This window comes from Diadema antillarum, unplaced genomic scaffold (assembly GCF_040938485.1).
Source record: "Diadema antillarum isolate AM-2024a unplaced genomic scaffold, OU_Dant_1.0 scf00000143, whole genome shotgun sequence".
NCBI classification, from domain to species: domain Eukaryota; kingdom Metazoa; phylum Echinodermata; class Echinoidea; order Diadematoida; family Diadematidae; genus Diadema; species Diadema antillarum.
This window is the reverse complement of record NW_027271032.1, coordinates 314,465-334,701: the sequence shown is the minus strand read 5'-3', so window position 1 is coordinate 334,701 and position 20,237 is coordinate 314,465. Positions and strand designations below refer to the sequence as shown.

The 20,237-nt window shown below is 37.6% G+C and overlaps 1 protein-coding gene across 1 annotated transcript in view; it reads left to right on the top strand.

The window, feature by feature from the left end:
• LOC139721447 (ras-related protein Rab-22A-like) overlaps positions 1 to 18,555 on the top strand; it is a 38,467-nt gene extending 19,912 nt beyond the window's left edge. Inside the window, exons 2-6 of the mRNA XM_071632762.1 lie at positions 5,411 to 5,490; positions 8,300 to 8,381; positions 9,852 to 9,923; positions 16,271 to 16,487; positions 18,098 to 18,555. Coding sequence (XP_071488863.1) covers positions 5,411 to 5,490; positions 8,300 to 8,381; positions 9,852 to 9,923; positions 16,271 to 16,487; positions 18,098 to 18,195 — 549 coding nt within the window. The 3' untranslated portion in view covers positions 18,196 to 18,555. The remainder of the gene's footprint in view (positions 1 to 5,410; positions 5,491 to 8,299; positions 8,382 to 9,851; positions 9,924 to 16,270; positions 16,488 to 18,097) is intronic.
• Positions 18,556 to 20,237: the final 1,682 nt, after the last annotated feature.

Genomic DNA, 20,237 nt, shown 5'->3' with positions numbered 1-20,237 from the left:
AAACTTATTTCTGCAGTGATGTTCCTTCAAAGAATGTCCGTGGAATCACTCCACCATATTTATTTAGTCCGACAAGAACCTATTTCTGTAATTCATGCATTTCTATTGTGACGTTTGTCCATATGAGACTGTCCTTTCAGGGCATACTACTTCTGACGTTTATAGCCATGAGATCGAGTCGCCCAGGGTCTGGTGCAAACCTGCCTTGTATTTATTATATACAGGAAAGAATGCTTCCTGTATAAAGATCTCTTTGCAGGATCAATGACAAAGTCTAAACCAAGTTTGAAAGGTCATGAACAGGTCTTGAGCTGTGGCTACAAAGTTATCATTGTACACTGTGTAGCTGTCTATGATGTCTGCAGTTGAATCACAGTTAAACTTCTATTTGTGTTAGGGATACACATTACAGTACTTCATAAATTGCAAAGTCATCGTGGACTGATCTAGATTTGTGCTCTTAGAATCTGTAACACATGAGGATATTAAAGTATGTCATTGTACATCGTACATGTAGGTGTACACCATAATGTACAGTGTAAGACACTTATGATATCGAGTTTATGTACACAGTACATGCAGTAGGAGGGGATTATACTGTAAAATCAGAAATTTTCACATTCATGAAACTTTTGAGAATTTCACAAGGAGCCAAGATTCGCAAAAGTTTGTTTGTTTGTTTTTTCTACACAGTGCGTTGAATGCCAGTCACTTGAGTGACAATTCACAAAAGTTTCATGCCGCAAAAAAGGCTGTCGCCTCCAGTTCGCAGAAGTTTCATGCTGCAAACGTTTCTGGCTTTACAGTTCTAACCCAAATGCTTACAAATACTCTGCATACTTATGTGCTCATGGTTAGTACTGGTTTAATAGTAATGACCTAAATTGCAAACTAACATGTACACTGTACAAGTAGGTCCAGAAACAATTTGTGAACTCAAGTAGTGTACTTTGTAAACCAACCAATGCACAGACAGCTCATTGAACCGCAACCTACAGTGTACATAAACTGTACAAGTACAGATGCAGAATACATGTAGTGCCAATTGTATCGGCTGCTCTCTAAATTAGATATTAAAGGTCCTGTTTACCTTTGGGAGCAGTGATTAAAAAAAAGAAAATCAAGATATCACATTTGATGCATGTGTGTAGGTCTGTTGTATCACAAAACATTCTACCATAAAAAATTTTGGCTATAAAGCCTAAAATATAAGGAGATATTACTATTTTTTCTCAATAAACCATTACTGTAGACGGTTTAGTCTGGAAACATTCTTATTATACCTATTGTTCACATTTTGTATATTCAACAATACTTAACATTGATTATACAGATTCAAATTTTGACAGTGGTTGTTTCTATCCTTAACTCTCATTTCAGAACTATTTTGATGCACTAATGCTGTTTTTTTTTTTCATCTTCAAATGGTAAATCATGTCTTTAAAGGACAAGTTCACCTTCATTAAAGGACAAGTTCACCTTCATAAACATAAGGATTGAGAAAATGCAACAATATTAGTAGAACACATCAGTGAAAGTTTGAGGAAAATTGGACAATCAATGCAAAAGTTATGAATTTTTTACATTTTTGTGTTGGAACCGCTGGATGAGGAGACTACTACAGCTTGTGAGTCATATGCGTACAACAGTATAAAGAAAATATAAAAGAAAATTCAACATATTTTCATTTTTTTCGCATAATAAAAGAGCAATTGACTTGCCTCTTTCTAAAGGCAGGGGGAATAATATTACCCATAACATTTATCGGTAACGAGTCAGGGGAATGTGTACTTTTTTCAAAAGATGGAATTTTGTGAAATTCTCTTTATATTTTCCTTATATTGTTGTACGCATGTGACATCTAAGTTATTCATACACTGCAGTAGTCTTCTCATCCAGCGGGTACTGCAAAAAAACTTCAAAAATTCATAACTTTTGAACGGATTGTCTGATTTTCCTCAAACTTTCAATGATGTGTTCTACTAATATTGCTACATTCTCTCAATCCTTATGTTTATAAAGGTGACCTTGTCCTTTAACATAAGGATTGAGAGAATGTAGCAATATTAGTAGAACACATCATTGAAAGTTTGAGGAAAATCGGACTAACTGTTCAAAAGTTTTGAATTTTTGAAGTTTTTGTACAGTCACTGCTGGATGAGAAGACTACTGCAGTGTATGATGTCACATGCATACAACAATATATTAAAGGAAAATATAAAGAGAATTTCAAAAAATTTCATCTTTTGAAAAAAGTACTCATTCCCTTGACACGTTACTGGCATATGTTATGGGTAATATTATTCCCATTGCCGTTAGAAAGAGGCAAGTCGAGTGCTCTTTTATTATGCGAAAAAAAGTGAAAATATGTTGAATTTTCTTTATATTTTTTATAGTGTTGTACTCATATGACGTCACGAGCGTTAGTAGTCTCCTCATCCAGCGGTTCCAACACAAAAATTAAAAAAATTCATAACTTTCGCATCTTTCAATTGTCCAATTTTCCTCAAACTTTCACTGATGTGTTCGACTAATATTGCTGCATTCTCTCAATCCTTATGTTAATGAAGGTGAACTTGTCCTTTAATGTTGACAATTATGATCAATATTATTGTTGCTGCTCTTATCTTTATGTTAGCTGTGCATGCAACTTGTACCAATAATATAATCATCAATAGCATTGTTTACAAGATACATGTACAGATATAACAAGTATGTATGTACCTGTAGACCTAATCTCTGTCTTTGCAGCTTTCTGTGCTTGTTCAAAATGATGTATCACAACCTGTGAAGTGTACTGTATAGCCAGAGATTTTTGTGTGTGTGAAATTTTCACAAGTATTACAAGGAGCCAGGATTCTAGAAAGTGACATTATGCACGTGAGAAGTTTTTGTCTACACCGTGCATTGAATGCCGGTGACAATTTGCAAATGTTTCACGTTGGGAAACAGGCCATTGGTTCCAATTTGTGAAAGTTTCATACCGTGAATTTTTCTAATTTCACAGTATGCTGAATAGAATGAAAGTGGATGGGCAGCTTCTTTTTTTTTTTTCTTTATCATATCAGTTCGATATGAGTGCAGTGCCTTTATTTATGGTAGCTTTATGTGTACAATATGTGAAGTGCAAAACTTATGAAATAAGAAGTGCCTATTGAATGACTTCAGATCTCTTTCACAGTTTAAAAAAGTGCACATGGTACCAAAAGTACACTTGCAAAGCTTCAACATGAAACTTATCTTCAACATGTTACTTAAAAGTGTACAGCATACAAGTGAGGTATGTACATGTACAAAGTGTATGTGTGTTTATATTGTACTCTGCATTTCATATTCACCACAACATATATATATTTTGTTACCAACATCCAATTAACATTACACACAGTACTATGTCTATGGGGTTCTTGTGAAGTACAGCTGCAGATGATGCTACAGTGTTGTATGCAAAACTGAAACCATTGTGTCATTTAGTTTATGTGTGTGACAATCATAGACATGTAGAGGTGAAGCACACAATCTTTAGGTGTTACAGAGCAATTCAGCACCTTAGTCAAGTTGACTAAAGTCTGCTGCACACTATACGACCTTCAGTCACACGACTGACCGACTTTGGATCTGAAATAAACAAGTGTGTTTATTCTGAGACTTCTGTGATTTATTTCGGATCCAAAGACAGCTATCGTGCGACTGGAAGTTTTAATGTGTGGTGGTCTTTACATTAATGCGTACCTAAAAGAGCAAAATAACATTTAACAGATGATAGAAATTCCTTTAAGATTTAGACCTAAAGTGACAATAAGTGGGAAAGTTTGACATTGTGCATTTTATGGAATAATATTATTGGCTGCAACCTCTTGTACCATGCAATTTAGCCAAAGTGATTGTGTTATCAAATGTTAACTCTCCCATCAGTTTGTTCAGAAAAATATAAAAATATCATGTGTTTAGTCAATAATTATGTAATTTCAACCCCTTCCCCTCAAAAAAAAAAAAAAAGATGCTATGTTATAGCAATACAACAATTTTGCCACATGGGATACAATTGTATGTGTCTCTTTTTTTTTTTTTTTTTTGTTTCCCGTTACAATGGAAATTTAGGGTAGATTTCTGCTACAATTTCAGCAAAGAAATTAGAGGTGTGACATGTTACAACATAAAAGTACTCTAACATGGAAAAGATTTCCATAATTTATCATGTACTTTATGTGCCCTTTAACAGCTAGTCAATGGAAATTATATACAGTATGTTGTAAGATACAGTTTTCTGATTACTGTTATTAAAATGGGCTGTAGGGCCTACAAACTGTAGCTAATTTTAATGTAGTCGTCCAAATCATATTTCCTACTAGATGTTTTTCTTTTCTTAAAGCGGCTGTATCGACAAGCATCTGCATCTTCTGTAGGATGATAATGTTTCATATGGACATCATTACAGTGGTATCATATAATGAATTTCCTGTTGTAGTTATATATCAATGCATGCGTAAAAAAAGTGAAAGATTTCGATCACAACTTGTTCAAATCTCTGTTTGGTTATTATGGTGTAGCAATGCAGTTAATGTGTTATACAACCCTTTTCCAGTTCTTGAATGTGCATAATGTGACAATAACTTGCTTCTTTTTACGAGCCATTTCATTCTGATTTACTGCTCAAGTGAGTACAATGTAATTTAAAGTGCTCCAAGCAGTTTGATGGACCTTTTAATGTTCATTTAACTTGAAAACTGAAGCCCATGAATTATCAGGGAGTATTACTTGTAATTGTGCTACTGAGGATTGCATTATGTGTTTCAAGGGACTCTAATTTTTGCATTTTTAGTGATGGAATATGCCACTGATATGGTCTCATACATTGTATGATCTATTTTCATAAAGAAAAGGATAGATTGGCACAAAAGTGCTAGATATAAGCCTTCTTCCAACTATTCATATGTACACAGATGTACAATTAATTTGTTGTTGTTGGTTTTTAAATTCCATTTGGAATGAAATCTTGCATTTGTATAACATCATCCTCAGACCATTGCAGAATGATGTTGAAGTTTTATGGCCAAATACTCCCACAATTATATGTACTGCACACATTCTGAGAATTTTCATTCAAAGCTTAAAGTATGATGATGTTGCCCACAAACAGTATTTTTCTTATCGTAAAATGCATTTTATTTCACTTGATGACCAATTTATGGCACAGTCCAAAGAGGAGACACATTGATGTCTCCTCAAATTTGTGTGTATTCACTTCAACTGTATTTGATATTCAATATCCGTATCATGCTCCAGACAGTGGGAGTCTCCAGTTTATAAATTGGGACTTTTCTTGATGTAGTTTTTCCTTTTTTTGTTTTGTTCTTGTCTGTTGTTATAAGCAGATTTTATGATATAATTATGTCTTTCTAACCAACAGGACTCCGGTGTTGGCAAGTCCAGTATAGTCCAGAGATTTGTCAGCGATACCTACTATGAATCTATTCCGCCAACAATTGGGTAAGTGCCAACAACTTGAAGTCAGCACAGAGATATCCAACCTTCAGTGTCTTTGTGGTTGAAAGATGGAGATTGATCGATGCCTAAACTTAGAGGAAGAACTTGGTGCATTGTGCCAACTATTTTCCCTATGCAGCACTCAGAGTGCAAAGTTCTTCGTCATTTTCAAGATGACTTTGATAGAGAGAGTAAATGCAGATGAACAGTATGGAAGAGATTTCATTTAAAATGGGACCTGCAGTAGGGAAAGTCGTGGAATTTTCTCCTGTTTCATCTGTTTCTTGCAAAATGGTGATATCAGTCACAACTACTGTACCTACTATGCAAATTGGTAACCATGATGATGTTATCACCTCACAAGTCACCCATATTGGCCTGTTAAAATAAAGCTCCATCTAATTTCCTTTGTTGATATGAAATCAATAAGAATGGTTCATCCCTTGTATCAAATTAGTTTAAAGTCTTCCAGTAACCTTACTATAATGACCAATACGAGAACAAGTCATAGTTGTGAAATTCTTCACCATAAACATGATGATTAAAGTTTTGCGTAGAAAACCAGCGGGAGAGCTGGTACAATAGATGGTGATGTCACCTCCTCTGAAGTTTTCTTATACCTGCGACCAATCCCAGTGCTTCGTAAAATCATATGTTACTCTAACACCCCATAACTAACTTATTATTTTTTTAATGACACTGTTATTATTGCGGCTGTCTAATTTCATTCTGTTCATAAAAGCCGACTTGAGCACAGTACCAAATGTAATAGTCTGTAAAGTTGCACTTCATGACACAGAATGTAAAGTTAGCTTTTTGAATTTCATGGCTCTTTACTTGTCTCGTATGTAAAATACACACACACACACTTATTTCTTGAAGTGATTTTACTGAATTACACTCCATTAAAATTAGCTCAGTGGCATGAATGGTCCCGACATTATTTACAGGAATTTTCGCAGGAACCGCATGTCAATAAACTCCCCTCTTTTTTATTGCCATGCTACTTTGACATGTGAAACAGCTTTGCTGAGCCAACAACTTCCGCTGTGAGCAGCATGCAGCATCTGACATAATCTAACATTTAATTCATCCATTTGATATTGAGCTTCCCTCTGAAGCAAGTTTAAATAAATTTATTGGTCTTTCAAAAGAGCAAGAATTTGATAAATAAGCAATGTGTGTATTACAAGAATGTATGCTGGTGATATTCACCCTCTAATACACCATTATGTATGGTATAAAGAATGATTGGACGTAAATGTCATTTTGCAAACTTTGTCAAATAATTGGCATAAGTACGTTGTAGTTTAATTTAATTGAAAGGATATTCATTGTTTGAAGAAGATTTTTGAGCATGAAATAAAACTATAGAATTGTCATGGAAAAAGAGAGAGTGGTAAAGTTGGATTGAGTTGGGGGTGGGGGAGCCATCTTGAGTTTTCAATTTATATAATGCATTGTCAGCTTGAATACCAGAACTTGTTAACAAGTGTCTCTCCACACTTGTAGTATCTGACTTTAGAGTCATTACGATGAATGTCCAATGTCCGTCCGGGAGTTGACCCGTGCCTGTTTATTGGCAGCGTTTCCAGGGAGTAATGGCTAACACTTAATCATCAGTGGTGTGGTGCCATTTGCATTTTACAGTTTGATTTGTCAGCCTCTAGACTTGAAGTGATTAGTAATACAAAGTACACTGTACATGACCCACAGATCACCCATTCCATGCTAATGTGTCAGTCATGCGAAGTGTGAATGAAGCTGCAAACTCAAGCTGGTCATAACCTATTTAAGAACTGGAATGTCATGTATTTAAATCTTTACAGCTATATGAGTTCACCTTCATTAAATATGCATTGTATTTGATAACAATAGTACATTGTATGTTTGCGAGATATTTCATGGGTGACTGAATTTTAAATGGCAATGTTTACCAAGTGGCGATATATATCAGCAATTCCTGTCAGTGACTCTTAGATGTTCATTCTTAATTTAGATCATCTTCCAGCCATTGTGTGATAAAAGTATGTCTCAATACACTCTTTGTGTTAGAAGTCTGTATGGCATTATTGAAACCAAATCATTCGAGGTGTAAAATTAATGATAACGCATTTTGTTTAAAAAGAGAAAACTTTCAAAAGGTGAAACTTGTCAACAGTTTATTTCCTTTATATTTGGTTGTTCTTGCTTACAAATACTAAACTGAGTTGTGAAAATGTGTTGAATTTATAAATGAAAAATATGATTGTTTTCAGTGGGAAACTGTATCCATAAGTCATGGTAGCATTTGAATATTTCTTTTCACTGTCATTTTTTCTAATGTCCCCACTGCTGTCTTAATGCTTCCCCATTTCACTGTTCATGTCACTGAGGCAGACTGATCCAGGTCTATATCATTCTCTTTAACATGCATTTGTACAAATGCATGTTTTTTCTGATATTTGTATGTCTCTTCGTCATTAAAGTGAGAAATTATATTTCTTTTTGTGCAAAGTATTATTTTCTCTGAAAGTTAATACTCATTTTCCCCCATTTTGTAGTAGAGGTGATTAACGGTATTGCATTCAAAATGCATACTATGCATCAGTACAGTTTGTTTGTAAACTTATAATCCATTCCGTGTGGGAACCTGGTGGCCTGTGTATTGAGTCTTTGGGCATTTCAGAATTCAGCATGGAACAAGTTAATGCACAGAGGTTGGCAGCCCTGTATATTTATAACCAGGGCTTGAATTGCTGGCAAAACCATGTCAGTTTGTCTGTTTACAATATACAGTGTATTCTTGTTATTTGTTATTTTTGCTTCACAGTGCTTCTTTTATGTCCAAGACGTTAGCTGTCGATGAGAAGATGTACAAATTTCAAATATGGGACACAGCCGGCCAGGAAAAGGTAAGGCCAAATTGTGTCTAGGGCAATTACCCCTGGGGCAATAACCCGGACCCTTCCCCTGGCCCTTATCCTAATCCTAGTCCTGAACCTAATCCTAATCCTGAACCTAACCCTAATCCTAACCCAAACTCCTAACCCTAAACCTAACCCTTATCTTTACTCTAACCTTACCACTAACCAGTATTTAGCCAAGGGGGGGGGGGGGGGGGGGGATTGCCCTCTGGGGGGAATTGCCTGGATATGGGCCAAATCTAATGAATACTACACAAAGCTGTCCACTAGAATTTTAACTACTACTTAATCTACTTGTACGTGTCATTCAACAGTGCGTGAAACAGTAACTGAAACTTGAGTCATGTTACAAGTGTAATTGGAAAGTTCCAAATGTTTATGTTTAAATCCAAGTGTGTCACCATTGCATCAAAATACAGCATGGACATCCTCTTGAAACTGTACCACTTTAATACATTCGTAGAATCTTACATCTTGATAGATAGGGCATTATATCATGTTATTTTTTAATTCCTGTTAATCACAGCTATTTGAGCATCTCGACACTAATGAATGGAAATGACAAGCAAAATCTAATTATCTTCTCTGGAAAAACCCTTTGCAAGTGTGTATACTGAGAAAAGAGACTGTGAAGTACATGTATAGAGTCTATTCAGGCGCTTAATCTCACCAAGCAATGCACTGTCCAATGAATGGGACAAAACACAGGATGTACATTACTCCGTAGCAACAACAGTGAAGAGATTATCAGATTAAGCTGATATTGAGCATGCTCTGTTTAACACATTCTATCCATGACTAATACCAATTTGCAAAGCAGTAGCATCATCTTTTCAAAAGTGATTAGAGTTGAAAGTGAAGAGTGTGTATTAAAAAAGGGTTTTTAGCAAATGCAACGGGAACTCTAAGACATACCTAATCTCAGTATTCTTCAAGAAATGTGTTCTAAAAAACTGCTTAAACCACAATTTCCTATTAGGTTTATGATCCCAAACTTTAGTAGAAGAAGAATTGCTCTCTTAGAAAAAAATGAAAATCTCACCATTGACCAGGTTGACCCATTTCATGTGTTTTGAGTCCTAATGTAAAATCAGGGCATTAGACTTTTTGTTTGTTTAGTGATGCACAGTCAAAAGTGATCCTGGAAATCAAAACTTCAAATTCATTGCCTTTAAAATTGTGATGAAAACTTGGGTTTCCCACAGTGCTTTCTTTTTGACAAAATATTGATGTTTACATTTAAGGCATTGGTGCTTACTTTTAATATGGTACAAAATCCTGCATAAATTATTAGTTAAATTTTCACATACTGTCTACATTGTATTTAGCAGAGGCAGGAAATCATGTGCTGGTCTCATTTAAACTGGTGACATTTTGTTTCTCATTTTTCATCTTGTTTTATGTTTATTTTTGATTTCCGTCAATTCTTGTGAACTTCAACTGACCTTCACTGGATAGTACCGGGGACTGGCGCCAATGTATTACAGAGGGGCTGCTGCTGCCATTGTTGTCTATGACATCACAAGTCAGGTGAGACAAATCAAAAGACTTAACCCTAAAAAGGCTGGGGGGGGGGGGGAATTTGAATCAAACCCCCCCCCCCCCCCCCCCCCCCCCCCCGCACTTTTCGCAGCTATCCCTTGAGTTCTGGAATTGCTACCCAAGTGCTTGAAAAATTAACCGAGGAAGGTCACTGAAACTGAATGTAATGCATGCCATATTGTTAGCCTTGTTCAAGCATCCAGTTATAATTTTTCAGAGCCTCCCTTGCAAGTAGAACCTGTAAACTACGAAGCAACTTCAACCGTGTTTTAAAGCACTTCCCCAAGAAGTCTACAGTGTAGTTCCATGGGAAAGAACTTGCTGAGACAGTGGATCAAGACATCCTTTTGGGTGTCATATTCCTTTCATAACAGCATTTTTTTCAGCTATGAAGGTACAAAGGCGCAAATGTTCATGCATAAACCCATTGCGTAGTGTACTACAATTTAAGATTTCATCAGCCCCAAATAAATCATGATCTCAGGAAAACAATTGTCAATGAAAAGAAAGTGATTAGTGGGCACTAAAATAGCAGGTATTACACGTGTACATGCTGATGTCTACCTTTATTAAGAGCTTGTTAGGTATGGTGCTAGTCCTATCATATGTGCAAAGTAAATATTACGGAAATGAAAAAATAAATCTTTTAAAATAAGAGCAAGTTTTAATTTCTTCATTGAGGCATTGCAACCTGAGAATCGTAGTGCACTGGGGCCTCTTTCATTTAATGGGATGCAGAGAGTTTAAAGCCATAGGAGAAATGAATTTAGTGCTTTTTTTCCAAAGTTGAATGTGTGCAGGTTTGTTAAGAGAAGCCCCAAGTGTACGTTGAACACAATCCAGACATGTGCATCCTATAACACATACTTACTGCTGCATGATTCAACGTTACTATTTATAATCAACCGTGACCAAATTATCACATGATAGCCAAGGGGGCTGCAGTCTGCACCAGCCAAAAGGTGATCGTCAGTCAAGATAACTCCTCCTCTTTCATGAGTAGTGATTTACAAACACAGCTCTCTGTCTGAACTCTTTCTCTATGTTCTTGAGTCTATTCACAAGTGTATGTCTGTTGGTCTGTTTGTTACTATATTCCTGTCATTTACAATTCGTGTTCAGTTCTTTATATAGTTTTCTTTCTGTTTGAATATATCTTAAAGCCTTAAGTACCAATATTGAGTTACAAGTTGTATTGTATCTCAAACAGCCAGTGTACGCTTTCAAGGTTTTGATATGTTTATACAGTAATTGAGTGTGTGGTGATAATGTTGTATTGTTCTATTATACCTGCGTGCAATTCTGTACATTGTCAAAATCACTCTACATAGTAAATCTTTCCGGTGGCAGTGAGACAGGGCTAGAGTAGGTCCATGTCATTGTTTGATACACTGAGTCACCCAAGGTCTGTCAAATTTTGAAAGTGTGTTGAACAGAGAGGAAGTGCTCGGAAACTTAGAACTTATATTTACCCCCCCCCCCCCCCCCCCCCAAAAAAAAAAAAAAAAAAAAAAAAATGTTAAAAGCCTCTGAAATTCAATCCCCAAACTGATTGAATGCCTGTCTTATCTGTTTTTAGATTACATAGAACATTAATACATTGTCTTCACAGCTTTCAAATTAAAAGAGTTTTCTACAGGAAGCCCCTCAAAATTATGAAGAAAAGAAAGCAAAACACTTGGTGCTTTTGATTCACATTGAATGAGAGATTTCAGTGAGACGTTCTGCTGAATATACAAGTTCTGCACACATATCATACAATAGATGCATTGTTTGTTGTACAACAAATGATATGCATGGCTTCCTCTTACAGAAAGGATATTTCCACAGCTATTCATGAAAAATCAATAGTGATGAAGACTAATTCCCAGAATATTTTTTTTTCTTTCTTCATTAATAGTGGATCATTGGGGCAAAATTTGTTGTGAGTTTTGACAAAATAGCCACATTCACTTGGACAGAATTAGTGGGATACTATCGCGATCCAAATATCAAGATTTTTTTTCAGAAGTTCACAGCGACAGAGAAATATCCCGCTAATTGGCTCAGTGCGCTTTGCTGTGTGCACTTCTCTTCGCCCTTTGTCTTTGCATGTCACAGTCGTGTGGTGTGCACACTGTTGTGATGTGTGCTTTGAATGATGGGATATAAAATCTGGAGATTATTTGGTCCAGCGTTCACGCAATCACCACAGGGCAAATTATTGGGATAATTCAGAAATAAGTGCAAGATTTCTTGGGATTTGCATCGTGATAATTGGTGGGATTTTTGTGTCCACGCGGGCAAAAATCTTGAGATTTCTATTGCGATGCAAATCTTGAGATTTGTATCCCACTAACTCACGTACTTATGAATCCTGCTATAGTTTCAGCCTCCTTGCAAACAATGCATTTCTTTCTTTCTGTTTTTTTAGATGTAAAAAGATTGACCAGGTACTGTATGTCTGTGCTGAGCGCATACTTTCGGGTTTTGGCCGTTAGCCAAAAAAGTGGACTGCTTCATGACAAGTGGTATCCATCCATAATAATAATGAATAGAGTGGCGGTCAACCAACAACAGACAAACAAACAAGAAAAACCACAAAACCACAAAAACCACAAAAACCACAAAAGAGAGAGAACATGTTACGATGTAAAGTAAAACAAAACAATAGATATATAGTGAATTTATAAATGTACTGGAAGCTGCTGATGTAAGTCGGTATTAATCCTTGATGCCACGGTATCAATTAGCCATTATGAATATAGGTGGTAAAGAAACAAATGATCATAAATTGTGCCACCAGATATTACGGAGCTTTTATAGATTTTTTACGATGCTAATGCTCAGAGGAAAACAACAAACGGTCCTGCGCATGCGCAAAATCAATCTTGTGTCGTCTGAGTTTTCACTGCACATTCTGGGTTATTTTTGGCTCCACTCAGTTTACAACGTAGAGAGCTATTTGACGCACTGATCATATGGGGGTGCCATTTTACTCTTGAAAGGTTGTGTCCTCGCATAATCTAAAGCTACTGTAAACGTCAATATTTTCGCGCGATTAATTTTTTGCGCTGAGCGGCTCGAAAACGTATTCGCGGGTTCTTAAATTCGCGCTCCGCAGCAGGTTACTTTACTGTAGTACACATTAACTGCTTTCATCCAAAGCCTCTGCTACATAGCTTGCTACGACAAGCGACGTAGCGAGCGGCTCGACTGCGAGTACAAGCACTCAAATACGTAGTACAGCTGTGACTCTAGTACCGTAGTCACGGGGGACTGTAGCATCGATGCGTGCGGTGCACACATGCATGCTACAGTACACAGCAATCTAGGGTATCGTCTCTTCGCACAGTACTAGTAGCGTAAACATGCCTGTACATTGTACTACGTAGCAGTATCATCGATGAAGCGCACACAATTCATCCTGTTCAAAATGTGCGTAGAAAATTGTGAAGATATATTCGCGCGTTTTTGAATTCGCGCTAGCCGAGCGTAGCGCGAAATCCGCGAAAATTAATGTACCGCGAAAATTTCCACGTTTACAGTAATTTGCAACACGACGAAGGGAGAGAGGAGAACACCAATACAATCGTCGTCTTAAGCGTCCGTGTCATAAATCTAAAGCTCCGTATTTAATAAATGAAAGCGAAGTGTTTAAACAGCAATATGCAATTACAATAATGAAAATTTAGTATTTAAAAAGCAAGAAACCCTGACCTACTGCAGATTGAGTAATATCAGCTTACACGCATAGAAGCTAGGAAATCACCCATACGGAGGCATGGCTTTATAGACTGACAGGCATGTAATGAAGGGCTGAGCGTGTAACACTCGCCCAGAAGGAAGTATCAAATTGCGCTCGATAGTTTTGGCAGTAATTTGGTTTTTGTGTGCTTGGTCTGTGGTGATTCGCCCGTGCCAGCTTTCCTTCCCCTGCCAGCGAAAACATACGAGTTGAAAAAGATTGTGTCTTCATGCACAACTTGTCACTCAAGACAGACGGCACAAGTACAAGTGCGACGAAGGAAAGGGTGTCGCAATCACAGTTTGCCGCTGGAATCTAGTCAGAGAAGTGTGTCATGGTGATGAAGCACAGTGGAAGGATGTCTTGTTTTGTAAAATGAAAGTCATCTGTTGTTTAAATAAGGAAGACATTGGAGTTTGTCAGCTCAAAGTGTGATTGTTTTTCATGTTTTTATTTATTTTTTATGTTTGGGCCGGTGAATTGATGCTTCCCTTTATATTTATTATATTTCTCATAGTGAGATGAAGTTGGTAGCGGATCATTGTTCTGGTGAAGTGTGTTGTGCGTTAGAATATTTTTGATCTCTAGAAGAGTTTAATGGTGCCATTATCAAGAAATTAAAATGTAACAGATCATTAATGCATGATTAACGAGTAAATGAATTATGAAACAGAAATTATGTCTACAGGAGGAATAAAACAAAAAGAATTATACACAAATTTGGTAGATTCCAAACTAATGCATAGATTTTAGACTCAGCTTTATCCCTGTATCACTTGAATGTCTACTGGTACTATGTACATCATACTGTGTTTAAAGTAAACTTGCTGTGTCATTTTAATACTCAACGAAATAATTCATTTTTTCTAATCCTTTGAACCCTTTAATAGTTTACTTTGTTCTCTGATTTTATACATGTACATTGGTGTAGTCATCTATTGGTTTAATACCATTATTACAGAGCTTCATATATCTTTGACTGGGGAGCAAATAATCCTCCCATTCTCTGTCAAAAATGCCACAATAGCCTTAACTCGTTGAGGATGAGTCCTGAGTATACTCGGGCAAGTGTCTTAGAGAAATGCGTGTTGTAGCAAAATCAGGCCGTCCTCAATGGGTTAAAGATAATAAAAAGTTTTGGTATCTCAAAAGTTTCCCTGAATTTCCGTGTTTCAGGTTAAAGTACCTTTCATATAACTAACACTGTGAGACTTACTCGCCCCAAAGTGCTCTCATTTCTTAGTAATCATGCAATTAACTGCGATCAGCAGCCCCATACGCATAGCGTAATGGGGCTTCGCATTGTAGCATTCAGGATCATGACAGATTTAGTATCGCGGGTAAATATCAACTTAAGATCCAAAAAATTCTTCAATTTGAAGACTTACCAATTAAGTTGAAGTATTGAAAACAGGCTTCGGGCAACGTTTGGTTCTACCAATAGTCCCCTTTTGTTCGAATTGATGACTGAATGTGACTAGGTCGAGAGGACCTTGGGAGAGCTACATACACTGATTACTATGGCCAGCACATACGCACACATCACATGCGAACAAATTTCAAATCTGTGAACGGATAAGATGTTTGTGTGCGCATGCGCTGGCCGTCAATTCAGTGTAGCTCTCCCAAGGTCCTCTCGACCGAGTCACATTCAGTCATCAATTCGAACAGAAAGGGACTATTGGCAAAACCAAACATTGCCCGAAGCCTGTTTTCAATACTTCAACTTACTGGTAAGTCTTCAAATTGAAGAAATTTGTGGATTTTAAGTTGATATTTACCCGCGATACTAAATCTGTCATGATCCTGTAAGCTACAATGCGAAGCCCCATTTAGCTATGCGTATGGAGCTGCACGCTGCTGGTCGCAGTTATGCAATTATCGACGCAGTACGGCAGCGGCTCTGATACGAAACCATTATTGCATGATTACTAAGACATGAGAGCACTCTGGGGCGAGTAATTCTCACAGTGTTAGTTATATGAAAGGTACTTTAACCTGAAACACAAACTAAGACAAGGAAATTCAGGGAAACTTTTGAGGTACCAAAACTTTATATTATCTTTAACATATCAAAGACTATTGTAAAAGTGGAAATTATCGCAGTGTTGAAATTGTCACGCATTTTGCACAAACAGAAACTAGTGTGAAAATAAGAGCATGCGAATAATTGTGCTTGTCATATGTTTCAGTACATACTGTCTTGATTCCATGAAATTAAATGCACGTGAAACTCTTCTTCTGCAGCCGAGCGCGAAATATTAGTCACGCGAAAATATCCACTTTTACAGTACTCCAGAGTATACTCGGGCGGGTGTGTCATAGCAAAATCAGCCAGTCCTTGACGGGTTAATATAGGCTGTTACATTGTTTTACTCAGATGATTTCTTCTGCCTTACAGCCAACTTTTCAGGCAATTAATAGAATGCCAATTTGTATATCTTGGCAAACTATGACTGCAGTGCATAGGCATGTATAAGGGTGAAGGAGATTATTGTTGGTAGTGGTGTTTTTATGCCTATGCAACGAAGTGTCGCAAGAGTCATTATTTTAGTCACTAGAGTGCTTCCACAGATGCCAATTTGTTGTTTCTCCTTGATACTTCCAGACTTCCTTCAGCAAGGTGCGGGATTGGATCCGTGAACTGCGCCAGCATGGGCCCGAGAATATCGTCGTCTCGATAGCAGGGAACAAGTGCGATCTGGATGACTTGCGGGAGATCCCGACGAGGATAGCCGCAGAGTACGCCGAGGAGGTGGGGGCGGTGTTCACAGAGACCAGCGCCAAGACGGCGGCAAACATCAAGGAGTTATTCATAGAAATCAGTGAGTGTATAGGCCATCTATGCTAGTTCAACTTTTTTGGAATGGTGAGAGTAGGCTACAAGCCCTCATCACAAGAGTAGGATTGCCTCTGGTAAAGTCAGTCTGATTTCATACACAGAATACTTAATGATCTATTCTGATGCATGGCCATTTCCTATCTTCAGAAATGACCATGATGATTATATGGGTAATGATAGTGTTTACAATATTGAAAATATAGCAATAACAATGACAGCAAAATGATAATGATGATAATGAAATAGTAATGATAACTATAATGAATAATAATGATATATCTATAATGGCTGTAATAATTATAAAAGTAAAAGTATAACTGTACATCATTATTATTGATATAGATTGATCAGCTCTAGATCAAACAATGGTGGTGTTGTCTGAAACGATGATTGCCTGTGCCTTTTTGCCCAGTGGCATATGTTTTGTGTCGCATGTGAGCAGCAGAAGGACGCTGATGTGCAGGACTCTTCATTTAGACTTTCTAGATGTCCTTCTGCTCCTCATGCTTTCCCTTCAGGAAGTGAAATGCCTCTTGGTGCTGATAATATTTCTCACATTAATACAGGAAGTAAAGGAGGCCAATGTGAACCCTCTGGCCCCTGAGAAAGAAGGCAATAGAGGAAAAAACAAACAAACAATAAAAACAAACAAAATAAAAAACAGAGAGAAAGATAGAAATACTAGAGAGGGAATAGAACAAAGGTTGTATCCTGTCTATTCCATCCTTTCGATACACTAAAATCAATTTTGCTAGCCCAATATCTTGACAGACTTTGTACCAGACCACAGACAGTTACTGCTGTTATTTCAACTTTTATTTTAGATGAGGAAGTTGTGCAGCAAAAGTTGAGATGGCAGCAGTGATCAAACTTGGGTTTTCAGTGATAGAACTGAATTTGAATAAACTTTAAACATGTACATAATCTCAAAAATTAGGTGAACTACAGCACATAGCCAGTTGAGCTCTTGTCAACCTAGTACCCTGTTTATAGTCCCTTGAAACACAGCACAACCTCTGGAGGTTGTACTGTGTTTACCTCAGACATCTGGGACTCTACATGGACATGTCACAAAGAATGAGTAGTGAGTCTGAGGTAAATGTCCTGCTAGTTGGCCTAGTGCAAGTGTTAGGTAACCCTCTGGAGGTTGTGCCATGTTTGCTGCCGAGAAGGGAGCTCTTAACAATCATGGGGTAAACATGGAATGCACGTGATGATAGGTGTTGTCCATGACAGGAATAATGTGCACACTGAAATTGCCCACCTCTCTCTCTCGAAGAGAAATGCACAACCTTTGGTTACCATAGAAGCGAATGCCAACGTCATGTTAGGCAACCAGGAACTCTGAATGGCATTTCTCTTACCCCCCACTGGGTTACCTCAGTTTTACTGCTCGTACGTCTGGCATGTCCTCCAGAGGTTCCACCAGAGGTTCTCCGGGTACAGGGGACTCTAAACAGAGTATTGATCATGATATATCTCAGGTTCACATTCTATTTCAGCCACTAAAACTCCATCCATTTGCGAGATAACTCTGAACTGTGTCGCTATATTCTTTTCATTATCTCTGTGTGCTTGTTCACCATTCTCCAGGTAAAAAGCTTCCACCAGAGGTTCTTGTACCAAGCTACGGTGACACCATCAACCTTAGAAACCAGAAAGAAAGGAAAAAGAAAGGTCGATGTTGCTGACCCCTGCCAAAGGTCACCAGAGATCGTCCAATCAACTTTTCATTTTTGTTTCTCTCGTAAAGAGAATGCTCTCTTGGTCACCCCTATGCACCAGTGATGGCTTCCAAGTTGTAATGTTGCCTTCATCGCAGCAACTCTGCGTGGCGATTAGCGGAGATCCTCCAAGAACAGCTATGGTGATTCCTTCCCATCGAGACATCAGAGTTCTTGTGGGGGGGATAGAGGCTGCAGTGGTTGTTAGATGAGACAGTGCAGTAGGCGGAGCTCCAAAATAGGTCGAGAGCCAGCAAGATGGCAGCACTGTTGGAGTGGACGCCGAGATATCCTGTGGTCCTCATCATCAAAAGTGAAACAGCAAATTCCTTGGCGATATCTCGCTGATACCTGTGACATGTTAATTCGTGCATGTGGATAGAAACGATTGAGGGTACAGAAAGAGAGAGAGACTCATTAATGTGGACACGCCCTGATATGGATGCAAACTGCAGGCTGAAGTAACCACCGGTACTTGGGGATTCAGAGAAGGCTGCATATCTGCCAAACCATCACGCTTATGCTACCACAGTGGAGCGAGACAGCATCAATTATATAGCTCGAACATGTGGTGGTAATACGAAATTTAAATGCCCATCGCAAATGCATGGAGGTTAGCTGTCAATATGAGTCATTCAGCGCATGAACAGTATTGACAATGTCAAATCCTAAGTATTTCAGGATTCAGGGATTGAAGGCGATATTCTAAGTATAAATCGCACCACCGTAATCATGTAATCTTCCAAATTGCCAGAAGGGAATCATGATACAATGAACCTAAAAAATCATGACTATGTCATCCAAAGAAAAAAATGAATCTCCTTTCTTTTCTTTAAGTGTGTGCACTAATATAATTGCAGAAAGAAGAAAAAAAAATGTAATATGGATGACTTTATCCAGTGCATTTGAGGGGAGGGTGTATTTTGTATAAATTCCACAGAAAATTGAAATATCATGACAACAGTTTATTAACCTGTTGAGGACGAGTCCCGAATATACTCAGGCAGATGTCTATGGGAAATGCGTGTTGTAGGAAAATCAAACCGTCCTCAACGAGTTAAACAAACACAGACATTTCAACTTAACTGGAAATCTGGTGCATTTAATATGTAGCTTCCCTGCAGATACTTATGGGACCTGACATACATTCTAGTGTTGTTCCAAACTATCGTAGCGCCTTGAAAAAGTGAAATCTTACACAAACAGGAGATGACATGATATTATCATGTGTATGCATAATTTCTGCTCATGTATCCAATTTCGGACATGAGTCTGCCACTTAGTGCAGCTTACACATAGCGGTGACCAACGGAGTGGAGTGGTGTATAGTAGTCCCTGGTAGATAACGTCTGCAGTGCCATGTACATAATACCAGATGATCTTTATATCAATTTATCTAACATGTATGTATTTTATCTTGTACATTGCTCTTTAATGATCGTGTGCCTCATAAAAAAAAAAAGTTTGACAAAACAAGCTATCTTCTTTCGTCGTTGTTGTCAGAGCCATTGATTAAAGGGTAGGAGTGGAATATTATGATACATAATTACTATTTTTATTATTATTATTTTTTTTTGTAGTGGAAGGTACAGAAAAGGGGAGGTCTTTTTTTTTGGGGGGGGGGGGTGCAGGCAATATAGGAGAAGTAAGATTTTTCCGGTTTAAATTTATTTACCATCACATTTTTATTATGGACTGTTTTCAGGGACAGGAAGGAAAGCAGATTATATGGATGAATGTATATTCAGTTCTTATTGTTAATATCTTCTTTTTCAGTTTGATACTCAGAGTGGTGTTAGTGAAAAGAGTGTTCAGTCCCAGTGGTTGGGTCAATTGAATGAAGAATCAAAATCTTCCACGTAGAATATAAAAAGATGCCATACCTACAACGTAGACTGAATCAGGCTGTTGTAACACTGTTGTTCTTGACCTAGCAGATTGTTATGGTACAATCATGTATTTTATCAAATGTACATACTGTATGCCTCAACCATGAAGTGTCACCAGAG